The 21,182-nt window shown below is 47.8% G+C and overlaps 1 protein-coding gene across 1 annotated transcript in view; it reads right to left on the bottom strand.

The window, feature by feature from the left end:
- Positions 1–490: 490 nt before the first annotated feature.
- LOC119387950 (zinc finger protein ZIC 4) overlaps positions 491–21,182 on the bottom strand; it is an 80,120-nt gene continuing 59,428 nt past the window's right edge. Inside the window, exon 2 of the mRNA XM_037655535.2 lies at positions 491–6,807. Coding sequence (XP_037511463.1) covers positions 6,299–6,807 — 509 coding nt within the window. The 3' untranslated portion in view covers positions 491–6,298. The remainder of the gene's footprint in view (positions 6,808–21,182) is intronic.

Raw genomic sequence — 21,182 nt, forward strand, 5'->3', positions numbered from 1 at the left:
GCGTGGAAACGCGCACAGTCGAGAGGTCTATCACGTGATGAAGACTCACTACTTTTTCTTCTTGTATCGAGGCATGACTGGTGCGACGGAGTACATCCGTTCTGTTTGTGGTCCCAAGGCGCGGTTCGGCGGCAGCGTTGCGCAAGTCCATCGCCTGTAGGCTGGGCAACCCGACTTCGAACAAGTCTGCGGAGTGCATGCACCGGCACATGGGCGCAGGCTTGACTTTTGCGAGCACACGCAAACACTCACGCACGTACACGACAACGATCATAACATGGGAGAAACACACAGCGGATGAAAAAATGATGCAGGCATACGGTATCTTACAACGCAGGCGCGCAAAGCGAGGGCGCGAACGAACCTCGCATGTTGCTGGTACAGACCGTGCCAAAAGATATGAGGTCACCGCGAGTGTCACCGGAGCTTTTTTTATTATTTTTTTAACTCACTGGGTTGAATACCGGGATATGTGTAGCCTTTGCATTCTTGAAAGTTGTAAGTACACCTAGCAACGAAGTATTACGGTTACTTTGGATTTTCGAAAACATGAATTCCCGCTTAGCTTGGGAACAACCTGTGATTAAAAGTTTCGTCCAGTAGTATACCTCTTTCAGCATTAATAACAATTGCTGGCGTTTGTGCACGCCAATACCAAGATATGATTATGAGGCACGCCATTGCGGAGGGCTTTGGAAATTTCGATCACCTGGGGTTCTTTGACGTGCACCTCAATCTAAGTACACGGGTTTATAGCATTTTGCCTCAATCGAAATGCGACTGCCGCTGCCGGGATCGAACCCGCGTCCTTTAGGTAAGCAGCCGAGCAGTGCTTTTGCGACCTACACAGTTTTCCATTACATTAGGAGCGTGATGCATTTAGGAGGACAGAAATTCACATTTGACGTGGAGCCCATGTGCCGTAAACGTATGTAGCAGGGTGTACATAACAAATTATTCGCCTGGCGCTTTCCAAAAATTTGTACATCTAAAGACTTACTGAAATTTTGTACGTCTATAGGCTTCCTGGAATAAACTGAAATCCGTAGTGGCATGTTATGCCCTCTGCCAGCATCAACAACCGGCCTGCGCGGCGGGCAATCGAACCTGCGACCTCGTCTCAGCGGCATAGTGCCATGGCCACTGAGCTACATCATACAGAATTACCTATTGTAAAGCCACGAAGATACTGAAAAATGACTTAGCTCGTATAATGTGACACACCGAGCATAAATATTACTTCGAGATGCCTCCCGTCGTAAGCGCTGTGACAGATACTTTTGGCAAGGACTGTACGCGCATACGAGGTGAAGTGCTCCGTCGCTTGCCAGCCTTTGACTATAATACACAGGCATGAAAAAACAAAAAAAAACAAAAAAAACAAAAAGAAAACGCGTGTTTCTTTAGCGACCAGTCTCGTAGATGACAGAATTTTTTTTTTGACTGGGTTTTCTGTCGATAAGCAGATAATAAACGTGCCCGTCTTCTTTCTTTTCTTTTCTTCTTTATATTCCATTCTCTTTTTCGAAGGCCTAAGACCAAACGCTTTAGGCTCTTGTTTCGCATTTATGTTTTCTTAAATTTTTTCGCTGTTCAGTTTGCGCGCATGAAAACAGAAGTGTGGTTCAACTGGCTACTTGGTTACACATTCTTTAAAAAGGGGAAAACAGCGCCAAAGGAGACGAACAACAAGCGAAGAAACGCTCTCGATTTTGTCACCTCGATTCCAAATCGAGGACAGCACTCGTCCTGCGTGTTTCTTCGCTTGTGCTTCGTCTCCTTTGGAACTGTTTTTTTTTTCATCTTTGAAACATGAAAACAGTTTTCGTTGCTCGTAAACGCACTGAACAGTACAGTGTATACTTTCGTTCAGCGTGATTTTTTTTTCTTTTTTTGAACACTAGAAGTAGACAGCCAGAAGAGAGAGTAGAATGATTTCCTTGACTAACCACTATGAATTGACATTATTAAGTAGCACAAGTGTCACAATTCTCTTTAAGCGTGGATTTATAGTGTAGAAGCCTATCTGTAGTTGAAACATTCGCGATTTTGAGACTATGTTCTTGTTACTTTAAAACAGAAGTAAATAAGCAAGAGGAAGACTCGAGCGACATCGACAATTCTGCAACTTGTCGCAGGATAAATTTTGGCAAGCTATAACAAAGAAGCGCAGTTGTAATAGGTGGCGCTATAATAATAAGATCGACGTTGGCTCTTGGAAGACTAGTGGCAGTTCTTTGTTTTTTCGAGCGTTTTGGAACACGGTATTGTTTTGTTTGTTTGTTTTTCGTTCGTCACGTAATTACACATAATCAAAAGATGACTGACTTTAATTATATCACGTGCCCTGACTTAAGGAGCGCGCCGAGGAAATAACTTTTTTTTTTTTCACTCCGGTAATATTGTATACGTGCGTCACTGTTAAGTACACATCCACCGTCAAAATAGAACACTCGGGTCATCGACTCTCACATTTAATTCGTGGCGCCACGTTCGCTGCCGTAAATCGAAGCAACACGTGTAAGGAGTACACCGCCCACCACGAAATGACGTCACGAGCTTCGAAAGCGACCATGCTCTCGATGTCGCCACCACAATTGCGGTATACAGGGAAGTGTCAATACTTATTCGCTGCGCCACGAAGTCGCGCTAGTGCTGTCGCACCCGCGACCTTCGCTTCGCAACGTCTGAGGTAGTGAATGTCGCTTATACAAGGACACTAAAGGCGAAAAATATGGAGCAGTTAGCCTGGCAGACTGCAATACTGACACACTGAATATTTATCTGTCACTGAGGCAATACATTCTATATAGGCACGCAAGGAAACGCCGTGAAAGCGAAACGCCTGTGGCGACGTCCGGTTATAATTCCCGGATCATCTTCGTGTAACGTCACAGTTTGTGGCAGCGTCATACTGAGGCCGAATGACTGATGAGTGTTGAAAAACATAGCGTCACTACTAAGAAAAGAAAAGAAAACAAAGAAGAAAAAAAGCGAGTCGCCCTGGCATTTATAATAGGCATTTTCCACTGAAAGTTTAGAAGGGATACCGTTCGGTGAAATCCCGCGAAATCTGTTTTATCGCGGAAATACCTTGGCGCTACGGTGGTATATGAATGTGAAGAAAAGTTACAGACGGAAAATCTGGCTTTTATTTGTAAATTTTGACACTAATGTTGTTTTTCCTGCGAACAAGAAACTCGGTGAGCCCTTGAGGTATGGATACTGTCTTCTACGGGCATCTTACAAGCTTCTTCGCTTCTACATATGACGTTAATTTCATTTGCAGCTTACCAATTTATGTAGTACATTTTAATTGTTGAAAGTTGGTTGAAAGGACAAGGCCAGATCCATACGCTGTTTGCAGAGAGCCCATAGAATTTCAAGAAAAAAATTTTGTGAGGGTAGATTCAGACAAGTCCATGTTTAACCCGATCTATTTTTCACCGCCAGTGTCCGTTTAACAATGTCTGCCAACCGAGCCAAAACTTGGTTAACCTCCCTGCCTTTCCTCTTCGTTACTCTCTCTCTCTCTCTGCCTTACGCGTCAACTTGCCTACGCCCAATCTGCGAGATAAGGAAAATGCTTGCCACGTGAACCGACAGCGACGATGAATGATAAATGACTGTGCCGATAAACTGCTACAGGATTTAACCAGCTCGCCTCATTCTGCGTTTTGATTTAATCTTAGAAACATTTGGTATCTGTTTGCTTCTACTTATCGTCAGACTTGGTCATCAATTAGGGGTTAATTTAATTATTAATTCTGGCCGAATGAGAAATGAAATGACACAGCTACTTGTCTTCCTGTTTTTCGTCACGGAATTAAGAAAAAGGAAATACCGGATCGCTTCAGGGATGAATTCGAAACGCAAGAGGCATTTGGCAAGACAGATAGAAGTTGTGAATACTAAGTCTCTCGTCTAGCCAATATTATTCTCGCACGTGTTTATTAACAATACGTGCAAACATTCCATTTCTTTTGTTCCCAAGTTGCAAAATATCGGCAAGTCGCCCATCTCATAAGTAGAAGATCAAGCGGTCCTATCAAGCTAACCTGTTTCACGGTTAAAGCCTGCACTCAGTTCTATGTCTTTACCTCGCCAGTTTTCACTTTCTTTGTTTTTTGCTTGTAAATCTTGTGCGAGACAAATTACAGGCGTCTGCTGAAGCGGTTTTCTTCTGATGAGTCATGGATTTCTTGTTTTCTTTTGTCTGTTCTTTTTTTTTTTTCACGCTGTAATGATTCCGATTTGAATGCCAAAATGAAGACCATCTTGCCTCTGTGAGTTACTAAACAGACGCCATTTCACCTATGTGAGACCAGCGACGCATTTGCATACGTAGACTTCCTCTTTTTGTTTCTGTCTGGCCTGCTAAAGGTCGTGTTATTGTTTCAAACTTCCGTGGTGGTGCCAAATGTATCTCGTTTAAGCTCGTGTTTTTATGTTCACACATTTCTTTGCGCACGGGAGCAGACGTACACGTGTGATCGTCCTGAGGTCGCCGGTTCGGCTCAACGTAAATGGCAGAAGCGGCATGGTTATACATGTAGGACAAAACCATCTCTATCACAAAAAAAAAAAAAAAGAACAGAAGATTTTCTTTTTCTGTTTTCATTCGTACACTTAGCAATATCTGTCGGGCAAGGCATGGTAAACAACAGAAAACACACATACACATACGCACGCATACGGAAACACGCATATCTGTACACTTATTTTGGACGCAAGAGATTCTAAACAAAATCACGAGCGGTGAAAGTCTCATTCTCAAGCATCCAGCGTTTTACTTGTCACGCTTGGTGTTAGCAAATGTGTGACGCTTTTACTGCTGCGCCAAAAAATTCGCATCTTTTTCTTTCGATGATTTCTGATGATCTGACAAAGATAATGCTAAAAAAACCCCCCACTGGAGCAGTCCGGATTGTTCTTGCGTGTTTTCTCGATGTAAGCACCTGTTAACCACTAAATTAAGCGGGCCCGTGCGCATAATGAGATTATGAAAGCGCCACTATTGCAGTCATAACATCTTCTAATCCTTATGACCTGCTTCCTGCACATTACTAGAGGCAAAGAAAATATACTTAAAATCCAGCAGTTTCACGTGCCAAAACCAGGACATGATTACGAGGCATTCCGTAGTAAGGGGTATTATTAGTATTGGTTCTTGAACGAGTAACTTAATCAAAGTATACGGGTATTTTTGCACCCCGCACAGAATGCGGCCGCTCTGGCCGGGAATCGAACCCCCGTCCTCAAGCTTATAAATCTGAAGAAGGTGGCAGGCGTTCAGCAATTCTTTTGTAGACCACGAACCTCACGCATCAAATAACGCCGAACTGAAAGCTGTGAGGACGAAAAGGCCACGTATACAGTACATCGTTGTTACGTGACGCAGTACGAATTTGCATGTATTTTTTGGCGCAGCTGAAGAAGTGACAAGCCGCGTGGATGTGCTGTGGCGTGCACCGAGAAAAAAAAAAAAAAGAGAGGCGAATAGGCAGACGCGATCTCGCGTTCGTTGTCCAACGAGTCATTGAAAAAAATAGCAGCACAACGGAAATCCGATCCACTCACGGCGCGTGGCAAGTGCGCGGTGCCAGTGCGTGTTTCTAGAACGCGCAACAGTGACACTGCGCACATGCTGCACATCACCGCAATATCGGATTTTCATTAATCGCAGCCCTCCTTGTACCATGTTGTCACGTCACCGCTACCGTGCGCCGCAACTGTGTGGTAACTTGCGACTGCCACTGACACGTATTCTACTGCCTCGGTGGTGCAAGAACGGTAGCGGAAGCGTTACAACAGTGTACGCAGAGTATTTTCCACTTTCTCGCTGGACAACGTTGTCGCACTCTATACAGTGACCGCGCTCATTGGTCAGTCTTTGTTTTCATCAGGCGTCGCCTTGCTCTCCATAGCTCGCGAGCATGCGGAGTTCGTTTTATGGAGCAGAGAGACACGACGCGCTGACGAAGGAAGGAACCGCTTTTCAACGACGCCTTGCGCTCTTCATTCCGGGTGAGCGGTGATTCCAACTTGGACACTCGCATTACTTGTGCCCGTCGTAGCACGAGAGGACGAAGTTTTAACCGCGGCGGTGGCGCTCTTCACGCGGTGGATCCGTGTCGCCGCAGTGCGGCGGCTGTGCGGCAGATGTAACCGCGTTTGTGAACGCTGCGGTCGCTCGCCGCTGCGTCTCTTGGCGACGGCGCGCCGGTGTTGCCGAAGTAGGGGTCCACGCTTTTTGTGGCGGGGGTCCTCAGAAGCCTGTCGCCCCCGTCAGCCGGGGTCAGTACGGTGGCGGCGGTGGCGCCAGGTGGTGTGAATGTGGCGGCCCGCCCAGCGGCGAGTGCTCGTTGCTGGGCGGCGTGGGCATGCCTCCGGTCTGGCACACGTACCACTCGTTCAGCGCCGTCGATGCCGGCGCTGCCAGCTGGTGGGAGGCCGCGGACAGCCCGAGCGGCTGCAGCGGCGTCCCGGCCAGCGCGCCGACGGCGGGATTCGCGGCGTTGCAAGAGCCTGTCACGGTGCCGAGGCTCGCTGCGGTGATGCCGGCCGCCCCCGGGTCGCTCTCGTAGCCCGAGGCGGACGACGATGAGGGCGACGGGGGCGGCGACTTGCCGTGCACCTTCATGTGCTTGCGCAGCGAGCTCGGGTGCGTGTAGCTCTTGTCGCAGCCGCGGATCTTGCAGTTGTACGGCTTGTCCGAGGTGTGCACGTGCGAGTGCTTCTTGCGGTCCGACGAGTTGGCGAACCGCCGGTCGCAGCCTTCGAACTCGCACTTGAACGGCTTTTCACCTGCGAACAGACAAACGAAGAGCGCCTTGAGACACTAATCGGCAGCTGTATTGGCATGGCAATAATTATTTTTTGCGAAATTGGAGCCAAGCACAGCTGATTTGTAGTTTGGTGTACAATTTATTTATTTATTTATTTATTTAGTGCTAAGCAACTGGTTTCATTATCTTCACCCTCCTCGTAAAATGAAAGAAAAGGGCAGGGCATTTTTCGAGTAACGGGAATAGCACTTTCATCGATTATCTTTGGTGCGCGACGAAGAACATGAAAGGCGATTACAACGTGCGAGAGGCAATGAGAGCATCGACCAGTTCATCAGTTAGCATAAGTTTTCTGTTATTCTTTCAAGCTCTCTCCCTGGAGTGCCTATAACATGCGGATTGTAAACATACAGGCATCGCGATCTTGTTCGGAGTTGACCTCGTTTGACAGCATACTGTGCAGTACTCCGTAATCTTGCTTTCCCACGCTGCTTGTATGACCCAACCAAGACATGTAACTATAGTGTGTCTGTCTTCACGCTGCAGGTGGAAATTAGGAAAAATGTAACCGCGTAACTCGACGGCCTGCTATCTTGTCAACATAACTTGATTTCTTCTTTCACCGTACCTTCACCACTGCCACAATGCCGTCCTCACGGTTGCAGTGAGCTTCTTGCGCGGCGAAGCCCGCTTGCGGAACTCAGCTTAAGTTTCCTGAAAGGTTTTAATGGAGCGCATTCTGGTAGAGCATTTATTAGAATAATGAAGGTGAACAGCGGAAGACTTTGGCATGTCATTATTATTACTATTACTCTATACCATGTGATTGACTGTTGAACAAGTTGACAGGCAGCACGCCACAACTCATTTGCTGGACAGCTGCGACTTGTCAGCGAAGGAAGAGAGAACTTGCGGAAATGGCTGCGTGCACAGAAGAAGCACGCTTACGCAAACGTCTCGTTTGCGTTTGTTTGCGACGAGGAGTGCCAAGAAAAAACGGAACTCGTCGTCAAACGGTCAGGCAAAAAATGTTTCACAGCGCAAAGTCGAACGCATGGTCACGACTATATACAACCGCAACACAGAGCGAGACAACAACCGCGCGAGCGGCTCTGGGATGCGTCGACGATGTATGGGGCTCGTTTCCGCGTAAAAAATCTGCTTGCCCCGTCGGGCAACCGCAAATTTGTGGGGCACACTCAATCGGGCCTGCCTCTTCGAAGAGGAGCGAGCGCATGCACTGCCACCCTGCAGACTGAGCCGTGAGTAGTACTACTATATATACAGCCTCTGGGGCAGCTGGACGCAAAGCTTTCAGGGCAGGGGCACGGCAGCCCGGTATGCGTGCGGTTAAGAGGGGAGGTGCCCACGTAATTGCATGGGAGGGCTCGCGATATTTACCGCAGCTGCGCTTCGGGAGCCATGGTGGCGCGTGGCTAAAACGTGAGGTGCCCGACCCGCTTCACCGTCTTGCGCCTCCCACTCACTAGCAGCTCCTGCTCTTCCAAGTTACTCACAACCGTACTTAGTTGTGTGCACCAATGTTGGGCACTGTACTGGTGGTATGCAGCATAGCCCGCTCAAGTGAGAAGTCTTCAACAGGCTCCGTTCTGTTATATGAAGGTGCTCTAGCCCTTTCGGCCCTGGCGGTGTCAATTGACACCATCACACAAAACTTGCCCTAGCATCTTGGAAATGAAACCAAAACTGCCGATTCTTGGGGGAATACTTCTTCAATCATCCCCACTGCGATTGACACCAAAATGGTGACATGCTTGCGGAGCTGGGAGCCACAAAGAAGAAGAAGCTTGACCGAAGTCATGGGTGACGCCGAGGCGGGTCAGCTGAGGCGGGTAAGCGCCATTTTCGGATCGACGTACCGAAGCTGTTTCAATGAGTATCACACTGAAAAATGAGACGTGGTTCACATTTTGTGTACTCTAGCAGAAAAAAAGATGCAATTTTTCTCATTTCGCAACCGCTGAGCCCTGATGACCTAATTTGACGTCATGTCTGTAAATCCATTAATACTTGCACCACTGGCTCAATTTTTCGTTTTTGGTCTTCTGAGGTCATATCTATTAGGAAAACACACACAAAAATATCCCCTGACCAAAATAAAAAATCCAGGGCTGAAAGGGCTAGAAAGATTGAGGCACGGAAAATGCCTCAGGTATTGTACAGTTCCCTATATCATAGAGTCAGAAAATAAATGAATACATAAATTAATTAAAGCAATCAAGCTCACAGACATGCAGTGTTTTTTACGGCACACGTGCGACAATTATTGCACAACCTTTCATTTCTTTCTCGGCTTATTGCACTTAACTTTTACCTTTGATAATAACCCGAAGTACTCTAGAACACACAAAGAAGTTCTTTTGAGCGCAAGACTGCTGTCCGTAATGGCACCCCATCTCCACTGTGGCCAGACACGTATCAGTGAATAAAACTCGTCGCATTTAAGAAAGACGCTGATGGCTGTGATTAACGGTCAGAAATGCTTTGACCGGGGCTAGATGGTATTACATAACTGAAAATGTATTGATGCGCCGCAGAATTGCAGACACACGGACATTCCGTGTTCGGTCGTTTTTTTTTTCTTTTTGCTTTTTTGAGCGTTAGTGTGGGCACCTCCGTGGTACATCGATACAACCCCAGTGACGGCTATACTGTACCTATTAAACAAGGCGCATGCTGACATTTGCTGTAAAAGTTGGTCTCGTTTAGCAGTGACGCACTGCACCGCCATGTTTTTTCGACGTGAGACGTTTTCGCCGTGCCGGACTCCCTTCGTTCCGTGCGGTTAATCGTCGAAATGAATCTCGGTGACGCGGGCAAGCACGCGCCCAAAGAGCCTCTTTCGCTCACTCCAAAGCGCCACTCCCAAAAGTATACGATGCTCTATAGCAGCCGCCATCGCTGCTGCTGCTAGCGCGCTCTGTGGCAATCAAGGAACACATCTCTGATCTCGGCGAGTGCACACCTGTATACACCTGTGTCCGCTCGCCGACGGCGACAACGAGGGAGAAATGAAAGAGGAGGAGTCGAGAGAGGGAGAGAGGTGAGGTGTCGGCTGCGAGCGAGTTGAAAAATGAGAGAGCGCGATGAGCTGTCGGAAGCGAGAAATAGCCAAAAGAAAGGCGAAACGAAAGGCGAGCACCAGAAGGAAAAAGAAGCTCCGAGTTACAGAAGCGCGGCAGCAGCCAGTTGTATGAGAGAGGGGGAGAGATTGCTTTGGCGGGGTATGCTGCAGCGCGTTCTGCGTTCGAAGTCAGCGGACTATATCGAGCGAAAATTTATTGGTTTGTATTACGGACGCCTCTTCTTTTTTCCCTGCGTGGTCCTCTTTCTGGACCGTGCGATGCCTTCTGAGACGGTGTGGTGGTCGATGAGGGCGTGGGGCCGCTCTCGCATAACTTCGCGGTGGCCCCTCGAAGGACTGCGAAGTTTGTCTTCGCGGATTGCAATTCGAAGAAGGGCAACGCGGCGGTGATTTGTTCTGATTATTGAGAATCGAGAGGCTGTTATACTCGGTGCCATAGACAGCACCGATGTTCGTTCATTTTCGACGGGGCATTGCCATTTCGCTCTTGTCGCTCGGCGAGGTTTCGTTAATAAACAAACAAACAAGCAAACAAACAAACAAAGAACTGAATAATGTGTCCGCGACTCTTCATGAAGTGTACACGGAGGTACCCTCGACCCGCCCCCCGAGCTTCCGAACGTATGTTGCTAACTAATAAGAAATAAATAGCCGATTTAACCTAAGTCACAATGATCGATACTATAGAGGGTATACACTGCTTTCGTGTCTAACATGGACTGCATGGGCGTTACGACGACCTGTTGGCTTTGCGAGCTCCTTTATTACTGGCAGTGCAGCACGACGAGTTAGTTGCATGCGCGTAAGCCGCCTTTCCAGTCTCGTTCATGAGGCACTTTCATTCACATAGAAAGCTTAATGTTTAGTATACTTACGTCACTACAGCAGCCGCGCTATCAATACAGATCTCTGCAAGGAACCCGTATAGTATAGGCAGCTTTCGCGTAGAATGCTGGACTGTGCTAAACATACGCCTGTAGGATGGAATAAAGTCAATAGGAGAGGGTTGGTGCATCCTCATGTGGGCTGCTATTGTCTCGTAAACCCAGTGGCTCCGGCGTCCTGAAAACGCCCATGCATGTATGCATCGCTTCTTGTTAGCTGCTCATACTCATCTATAAAGTATGTAAGCCATGCCGACTATCTGTCGCCAGCGCATAGACACGCACATTCCTGACGAAACTAATTAATTGCATGACATATGCAACTAATGCATACAAGGAAGCAAGGAAGGAAGGAAGGAAGGAGGGAAGGAAGGAAGGAAGAAAAGAGATAAGGCAGGGAGGTTAACCAGGCATATATGCCCGGTTGGCTACCCTACGCTGGGGGAATGGGAAAGGGGAAGAGAGACGGAAGGAAAGATGGAAAATATCAGTAAATGCCCTGACGCGCATGTTGCGGTAGCACTTTACGATAGTCAAAGGCGTTCGCTTAGGCCCGTAGTCCTCAAAGAGCACAAAAGTGCTTTTACTGCCTTGTGAGCCGACGAGCGATAGTGACGGTGCTGACGATGGTGACGGGCCATCACCATCGATCGTCAGTACCGTCGATGGTGATGACGATGGTGACAGGCCGATCGTCCAATCGTCGAAACGCGTCAGAAAGTGTTCTTCTCTCAGAGGCAAATCGAGGGCAGCAGCATAGCGAATGATTGATACGAGAGCCCCTGTCTTGCGTATACATACACCACCGTTCTGTCGATACAGTGTGTTGTTGTACAGACCACGTTGACTAACGAGATCCACATTTTAAATGTGTATTTCAGATCGTTTTCATATTGATGGCCCGACTTCGCACTGGGTGCGCTTGTGCGCCCGTGAAGATAAATTAAACGCAGACCGATACCTATAGTGCATGGACCCATTATGCACGTGCTTATACGAGTGCGAGCTCGAGAATCGTGGATATTTATTAGGCGTATCGCGCACGCACAAAATTTTCAAGGGGCGGCGTGCGCAGCCTGCATGCATGTGTGTGTCAGTGTGGTGCAGCACCACCACTGATCCGGGGGGAGAGTCCTCGAGGCCCGAACGCGGCGGCTGCAGGAATCTTGCACCAAACCGGTCCTGAGTTCGTGTGAGATCCGGATTTGGCCCCTGACAAATGGTCACCGCGGGATGGGGAGCCATCTTTTTAGGCGCCTCCTCGGGTCCCATATACCCGCTGCTGCCGTCGGTTTGCACACGCACGTTGTCTCTCTTGGCGCACCACAAGTTGCTTCGCGGATTCCGCCTGCATTGGCGCGTTTCTGCCCTCTCTCTCAGACACCGGGGCACTGCATGAACTTCCATCCTCGTCTCTCGATATTATCTCTTTTCTTTTTTGTTGTTGTTGTTCCTTCGATCTCGCCCGTTTTCTTCGTAGATGCTTGACGTTATTGCTATTCACCATAGGCGCGCGCAGTGGGAGAGGTCTTTCGCTCCTCGCAAATTGTCCACGCCGACGTAAAAAGTGTGCGATTTCGAAGGGAGGGGGCTGCATAGTGTTGTACAAGCGCCTTCGGGAATATTTATCTCACGGAGTGCCGCGTCTGATAGAGATTAAGGTTGTAGAGAAGGCTATCTATACTCGTTGTTAGTTGCGCTTTGCGATAGAGCTCATTTTCTGCAGTAAATGCATGCGAAGCGTCTTTTATAGACATGCCGCCCGCGGCTGTATGGGCCATTCCAGTTTCTGTCACGCGGCAGGCTGTCCGCCGTATCAGGCGTGTAAACGTTTTCACGCGTGTCGAGAACGCGCTATCGCTTGCCCTTTCTATAGAAAGGGCAAGCTCTTTGGTACAACTGCCTTGCTGCCTATACAAGTTGGGCTATTTTATATATATCTATAGCTTGCAGTGGTCATTAGCAGTTGTACATAACCCGCTTGCACCAACAGACTCAACTGCGATGATCAGGAAGGCTTGCTCGAACGAGCGTTGTCACATCTAATACTCCGACGCGTAAGCTTATTTTATAATTAGCGAATTTTCTTGCCACACACTTGTGAATACGTGTACGTGTTGGAATGCTACGCAGGAGTTGAAGTATTAATTTTATACAATGCATTTCACTTGCATGTATAATGACAATATATATCTTTTTGGGCTTCTGATCACGTGCAATGGGCCGTAGAGAAGAGCACAGACTCTATACATTTGTCGTGTGCAGTGGAGGCAGTTTGGCTTCTCTGCGGGAGATTGGCCTCAACTAAGACTTGCAAAGTATACTTCCAGTTTACGTGTTCCTATAGGCTTTGTTTCTGCATATGAATCTCTTCATCTTTACATCTCATCTTTTTCAACTGTCCCCTCAGGCCTTTATACACAGTTGGTGTGTCCTGTTTATAGCTCTCAGAGAACATCCCTCTCTTCTGAACCAATTTACCGAGTATGCTCCGTGGAAGTCGTGTCCTTTCGTTTTTGTGACGCGGCTGAGCTTGGAGGTGACTCGGTTTGGTTTCCACAAAAGGCGGAAGAATACGCTGCTAGAGAAAACGGCCGTCCCGTTGGCAGCAGTTTCACCACCTTTAGAGCGAGTATCCTGCTCACGTTACAGGCATGTCGGAACGTTTCGATAAAGTAGTGATTCCCATGCTCTATATATTATTATCGAGCAAGAATCAGCAGTTCGCTCTGCGATGCAAAAGCGAACCAATGAAAACCACTCGATACCCGAGTCACGACCGGAGAGAACACTCGTTCGGAGTACAGAAGAGTTAAAATTGGGGACTGCGCAGGTTTTGCCATGGAAGCGGAAAAAAGAAGATGAAGAATTAAGAGGACGGGCCAGCTTAAGAACAAGGAATGCACGGGGCTGCTCTGTGCGCGCTCGCACGCGCGTTCACAACGCTGCCGCTGGGGCAGCTGGGGGGCGAATCGAGCTTCGCTCGTTTGGCCCCGGAGAGCGGCGCGCTTCGCATTACGGGGTCGCATCGGAGTCGGGCGATTTACCCGAAAGCGCGCCGGCCGCTTCCTCGCTTTTTCTTGCTCCCTTTGCTTGTCGTCGTTAGTCTCTTTCACCTCGCGTTTTCTCCCGCGAGGCAGATAATCGATGGGACGGCATCGCGGCGAGGCTCTCTTTATTTATGTTTTTCGAGAGTGCGCTGCAGTACTGCTGCCGTCGAGACAGCGTTGTCTCGGCGGGTACGACGGCGCGGCCGAGCATCGCGTGGCTTCGGAACCGGTCTCCGCGAAAGCGACCGACGGGGGCGATAAAAAAATACAAGCGGCTGCTGGAAAACAACAGCAATGACGACGCAGAAGAGCAGGCATAGGTGAGGAATACCGGGGCGGGGGGGAATGAGGTGCCGGAGCCGGGTGGTAGTGGGGGAGAAGAGATCGCGGACGTGACTCCAGAAACGGTCGTGACCGGAGAGCGCATGCGCATTCCCATAATGACCACGGCGGCTTATGGGAAGCGCGCGCGCTGGGATCATATGTGGATCAGGCTCCGCAAGTTAACCGCGGCAAAGCATGTGCGTGAGTTTGTTGCGAGGAGCCGCCGCCGGCGCCGCCGAAGGAGGAGGAGCGTCCTCCCTCTTCTTCCTCTCGACGGGCGGTCTTTGGTCGTCTCCTCTCTCGGGAGCGCGCGCGAGCGTTGTTGCCGCGACTGCTCGTTGTCGCTGGCTACGCGAGCGATGCGTTGTCGTTGAGGGCTTCGAGCGAGTCCTTCGATGCCTTCTCTCACTCGATTTCGGCCGCTGACTCGGTGTGTACGGCTAGACCACGGCGAAAGTGTGGCGTGTGTGCCGTACTGGCGGTCCTTCTTTCGACGGGCGAGGAAAAGAAGTACAAATAAGTGAAAGCGTCGCTCACGCGCGCGCTTTTGGAGACGCCGCCGCGAATTAATCGAAAGCGGCCGGCGCCGCGCTTGACCCCCGAGCCGCCGGCGGCGGACCGAAGAAGCCACGGGAGCGAATCGTGTGTGCGTTTCGCGATGAGGCGACCGTCTGGAGAAGGCGTCGCCCTATGGCCCCGAAGACGTGACGCTGCCGTGCCCTCGAGAGCGAGAGTGAATTTCAGATCGCTTTGAAATATGGTGTCAAACCGCGGCTGCCCCAGTGAGTGGTCATGGCACTACGAAGACAGCTCGAGGCGTATGAGAGCGAGGCGCGTATCGCGTCTCGTATTTGGGCATCAACCTCCTTCGCTGTGCGTGTGGGCAATTTATTTTTTTCTGTCCTTAATATATAGCAGTGTGAGGAGTCAGCGTACCGGAGCCATTTAACTGACGTTTGCCCCTTGGGGCAAACGTCAGTTAAACGGCTTTCTACAGCCATACTCGAAGTACACGAAAACGTCGATCCACATCGAATTGTTTGGCTCAGTGTAAAAAAAAAAAGAAAAAAACAAGAACAAAACCAATTTGGCTTAGGCTACTCCCTGACTTCTTCGTTCTAAATCGACTCCCAGATTTCACAATGTGTGATATCTGGCGGAAGTTATTCACACTGAAACCAGCAGACAATGGGAACCAATGAAATCATAAAGGGGATTACATAATTTTCCTTTAGTGAAATGAGAAAGAAACGATTTGGAAAGGAAATGAACAGTGGGCGGTAAAAGAGCCGGCCGCAGGTGGGATACGAAGCCGTGACTTCGCAATATGCGCATTGCTCTTGCCATTGAGCTATATACCGCAGCGCCGTTTTCCCTTCCACTTTCATAACTGCTGAGAACGAAACCTTGGAGTGTGCTAGCTAGTGCCACCACTCACCGCCATGGCTTTCGCGCACATTCTTATTGCCCTTTTCAGTAAAATAAAATTAATGTCATTAATATGTCATGTCCTTGGTAAACATTGGCTGTTTGCTCATTGTTATCGTAACCACCCTATCTCCCCCTCCTCTCTCTCTCTCTCTCTCTATATATATATATGTATATATATATATATATATATATATATATATATATATATATATATATATATATATATATATATATATATATACGCACACACACACACATTTGTCAAGCAGGGTAAGAGAGATAATACAAACGCTTCTGCGTCGCATATATGCATGACGGCCGAATAATATATTCAAACAATGTTCACTTTTCCACACTAAAGAAGAACGCCGCAAAGAAAAATAAATAATCGATTATACGACGCGTTGGCATCGCAGACGACACGTAAAAGCCGGGAAAATACCCGCGCGGCCAATTAAATGCGTCGTCGCGCGCGAGACGGCTTGCATTCTGCCGGGGGCATCACGTTCCTTGACAAATACCGCGCGTCGCCTATAAAAAAGAAATAATAACAATATCCCCAAACAAAGGCGCGTGAACTTCTTTCTTGCAAGCGAGAAATGTCTTTTTTTTTTTCTTTCTTTCTTGGGTTCTTTTTACGCGCACATTCTTTGACATTTAGCGCGCGGAGCTGCGAACCCCGACGGCGCGTTGGCACATTTATCGTTATCTCTGCCGTTACGTTGTCGACCAAAGGGCGGCTTCTACACGAGAAATTTCTTTCTTTTTGAATGCGCTCCCGCTGTGTTCCGGGATGCGAGATATTTATTGCGAGCCGCTTTATTGCTATCCCATTTTCTTATCATTTTTTTTTTACGGCGATACCCGTTGTTGGGCGCGCCGCGTTTCGACTGAAAGGTCTTAGCGATTGCACTGAAGTTTTGCGATAATAATTGCGGTGGCTTCTGGGCAGTGTCACCCGAAATGAGACAATATTATAGTCTGCATATATGGCCAAGAACGCTAGATAGATGAGTCAATCCGATACATACGTACATAGGCACGTAGCCAGGATTTTTTTTCGGGGGGGGCCCAAAGCCTAAATGTTCGAAAGAAAGTCTTTCCACGGCAAAAAGAAAAAAAAAGTTGCCCAGGCACATAGAAGGCTGGACGAATTTCGGGGGGGGCCCGGGCCCCCCGGGCCCCCCCCTTGCCTACGTGCCTGGTACATACATACATACATACATGCATGCATACATACATACATACATACATACATACATACATACATACATACATACATACATACATACATACATACATACATACATACATAATTATCTATGTTTCTGTTTGGTTTTGTCCTCCGCGTGCTTGCATCATGCAGTGATTATGGCAATGCTACGTGACGTTGATGAGGAACTGCTGGCGTGCTCTCATCGTGATTACACGCATATAATGAAATAAACGTTCTTCGAAGCCGCCAACGTCAAGAGAAACACTATTTTGACGTCACTAACGCTTCAATTAGATAAAGACGATCGAGAAGACATCTCGTTGTCGTAATAAGTGTCAGAAACTGAGGATTTCTTTGCAACGCTTTCGCTACCTATAGCTGTATGCGACAAAAAAAAAAAAAAAAACATTTCTTAAAGCTTAGCAGTGTATATGCATAGCAGGAGTCTGCGCGACACTGTTCTTCCTCCGTTTTAACTGAAAAAGCGGTTAGATTCAGTCGTTAAACATTTAATTGATCTGTAAGACTCTCGAGCCATTCGTTCAACTTTCTCTTATGTAGAGATAAAATTTGGTGACTTAAAACCCCAATCCACATCATTAGCTACAATAATTAAGGTTATTGATGCATTCTACCTGACGCTACAAGGCGCGCTCAGTGTAGACAAGCGCTTCTTCATATTCCAGTGAGATGGCGCTATAGGCAGCAGTGGTGCTTTATAGCAGTTGACTTGCGACATTGATGCAGCCGTGTGTGAAATCACATAAATACCCGTGTGCAGCTGTAACTCCGTCTATACGTATAACTGTTTGCGTCAACTGTTCTATTGTGCATTAGGTTTCTGAAGTACATATCAAGCTTTAAAATGTCATGGTTTTTGATGATACAAAGAGGTTTACTTGACAAGATAATGATACCTCTACCCTCCTCCAGTTTCCTCTTATTCTTTTTTTAAAGCTGTTTTACTTTGTCTGAGTACAGGTGGATGGTTCACAAATGCAGCTGTATGAAGGTTGTAGTTCGTGCACGTATAACGCACTGCCATCCGGCACGTCGCTGCAATAAAATCCGGTGGCAACGTAGTTTCCTACGGAGTCAAACATAATTCGCGCCAAGACCAAACGCATCGTGAAGAAAAAGAAGCTACTGATCAGCGTTTTCTATACCTCGGTGGTCGTGCTGCTTATTCCGTTCCCGCGTGCTCTGGCACAGTTGCGCCTCCGCACTCGACACGTCCTCGCAGTCGCAGCACGCTTGTTCACGAGCCCTAAAATCGCCAACTATGCGATAAATAGATGCCCACAGGACGATGTACACACGAAATCTCCCGCCGCCGCCGACGTGCGCGCTGACAAGGAGAGCTTGTCTTCCCGGAAGAAGCCGTCACTCGTATGGATGTAGCGTATATACGCTTCAGGTGAAAACTCGAAATCGGCTCGCCAATCGCTCGCCAGCGACGAAGAGATAAGAGGATCGAGCTCTTCCTCTGCCCCCTCTAATGGACGCGCTAAGCAAAAGACCAAAACGTACGCCGGGAGATAAAAACAAAACAAAAATAAATAAGATGGCGCGACCGGCGGCCGCGGTAGCCGCAGCAAGGGGGCGCTTCTCGCCTAAGAGGAAAAAAAAAAGTGCTGCCGTGAGCGTCAGAGATGTAAGCGACGCCCTGTCGCTTGCCTGCCATATCGCTTGGTCGGCCAAGCGGTGCCTTGCTGAGTCCATGTGCGTATGTGCGTGCGTGCTTGTAGCTATGGAGAAGTCGATCCAAGCCGTAGCCAATGCTGAGCCGCGTGGAAAGTTGGTGTGTTGTGCGCGGCTGCTGGCTACTACCGCAAAGCACAAGGTGTGTGTGTGTGTGTGTGTGTGTGTGTGGTGTGTGTGTGTGTGTGTGTGTGTGTGTGTGTGTGTGTGTGTGAATGAAGTGGTGGCAAGCTAGTTGCAGGAGGAGGGAGCGATGTGGAGGGGCTTGTTGCAGATGCTCGCGCGGCTCGCTCGTTAGAGCGAGTGACAAACGGCGACGACCTCCGGGCTGCACACGCGTCTGCTAAGCGCATCTGCGACTCGTAGCCCCGTCTAGCGGCGAACTCGGCGACCGACTTACTTCCCTTTCTTTCTTTGCTTTCGTTTCTTTATTTCATGCGCTTGCTTCTGTTCACTTTGTGAGTGCTGCTGTTGCGAGTTCGTGTTTACTATTGTTTGCATCTCTGCATCCGGAACTGAACTCGAACCATAACAAGCCCCGGTGGAGCGATCAGTCTGTTGTTATTACCCTTCCCTCTTTTAGTTCATGCTTAGTGTCACAAGCGTGGGTATATAGGTAACACATCGATCAACACCCAACGGATATTCAAGAAAAGGAAAAAGAAAACAGAGAGCGAGCATTCACGTATCCATATAGAGGGCTAGATGAATGTTAACGCTTGGATACGAGACACGTTGCTCGTATCCTGGCGTTCCCCGGAAACGAGGCACGCCGGGAAAGAGTACTTACGAAATAAAAGCATTGCAAATTCCTTTCCCGATTTGTGTTAAGTGCTCGGAATTATAGGGAGCTACGTCTAAGGTTTTGTCGTACAGAGATTACTAAATTTCAGTACCGTTATACGGCACTGCAGTGCCAGCTGACGTAGACACTGCAGATAGTACTTATTATATATATATATATATATATATGGCATGCGGCCTATGTACAGCTGCCACGGTGGTCTAGTGGTTATGGTGCTCTAGTGCTGACCCGAAGGTCGCGGGATCGAATCCCAACCGCGGTGGCCGCGGTCGGGATTCGATCCCGACCGCGAGTCGAAAATGCTTGAGGTCCGTGCGTTTAGATATAGGTGCACGTTAAAGAATCCCAGGTGGTCGAAACTTGCGAAGCCTTCCACTATACGGCGTCCCTCATAATCGTATCGTGGTATTGGGACGTTAAACCCCAACAATTATTAAGGCCTATGTAGACAGATGTGTCTCGACACGTTTAATTTTTTCCTCATGATGAACAGAAATGGTAGATGTTCTCCCCATGAAACATCTCTGTAGATGACCCAAATAAAAAAGAAACGAGAGAGGCAGAGATGAAGGGGACAGGCAGGGAGGTTATCCAGATGCGCGGTTCCGGTTTGATACCCCGCAGTGGAGTGGAGAATAGGAGGGTGGAAAAGGCACAGAAGGAGAAGAAGTTATTAAACAGTGCCATTAAATGATGATTAGCCTGTTTTATATTCTTCAATAATGATTCGAACAGTCTCACAGAGAGCGCTGCACCAACGCACAAAAATACCCAACCAGAATTCATTGGCCTTTTACTCCTCTATAATCACCTCAAAGCGTGAAAGTATATACCTCTTCATAATTGACGTCCAAGTAACGTTATAAACACCGCCATTTTGGCGCGGAATCTCAGAAACAGCAGTATTCGTAACTTTTTCGTTCCTGAAGCGTCGCACGAACGTTCTTGTTAGAGTATCCTGCACTCTTCTGACGTGTAGCCTGTTCTAAATTAGCATCTAAATTTGAGATCAAGTCGAGAGTATAATGTAATCTAGGCTTACTACGGGATAGAATATGATTAAAGATTGAGACAAGGAGAGACTTAGAGGCTTAATAATGTCAGGTTATACGGAGCTTTAATGAAATGTATTGTGCTGGAGCCGAAACGGTTAACATATATATATGCGGCTGAATATTTTGACGTCGGTGTATGTATTAATCTTTCGCGCGAAAACAGTTTATTGCAACATAGGAGCTTCGCTAAGAGACAAATTATGCGCAGCAAGGAAACAATAGAAACAAGAATAAACGGTACAGCGTGAACCTGTACTTGATAACAAAAGAGCCAAAAAAGTAAATTTCACAATATCATTCATGAAGACTTGAATATTATTAAAGACCAACACACAGTTCTTCCGTCACCATCTTTAATGTCATCTTGCTGCTATTTGCTAAATGAGCCGATGTGATGATCTCGCTACTGCTGCACTTAAATATAGCAAATGCTTGCGCATTATTCGAATATCAGCCCATCCTGGGACCTGGACATGTTCTTTGAATGTGTCATCAGTTCTTATTTTAGCTCAGTCTACAAAAAAAAAAAAAAAAAAAATAGACGAGGCGATAACGTCGTTCGGTAAAGCTTACTTCAGTGCTGAGACTACAAGTTCAATTACGAAAAAAAAGTACAAAGAAAGAGAACCTAACGAGAATGTTCGTAATTCTGCTTTTAGAGATCCAACCGACTGTATCGCCATTTTTGTCACCTCTTCGTTTCAGTATGTGTTTCGAGCAATGAACTTATTTGACTGCACTCTTCCGCTAGTTGGTGCACGCAGCGTTACTCGCGGTCTTTTTTTTTTTTTTCTCTCTTTCTTTGCACTGGCGACAAACATT

Source organism: Rhipicephalus sanguineus, chromosome 3 (assembly GCF_013339695.2).
Source record: "Rhipicephalus sanguineus isolate Rsan-2018 chromosome 3, BIME_Rsan_1.4, whole genome shotgun sequence".
NCBI lineage: Eukaryota > Metazoa > Arthropoda > Arachnida > Ixodida > Ixodidae > Rhipicephalus > Rhipicephalus sanguineus.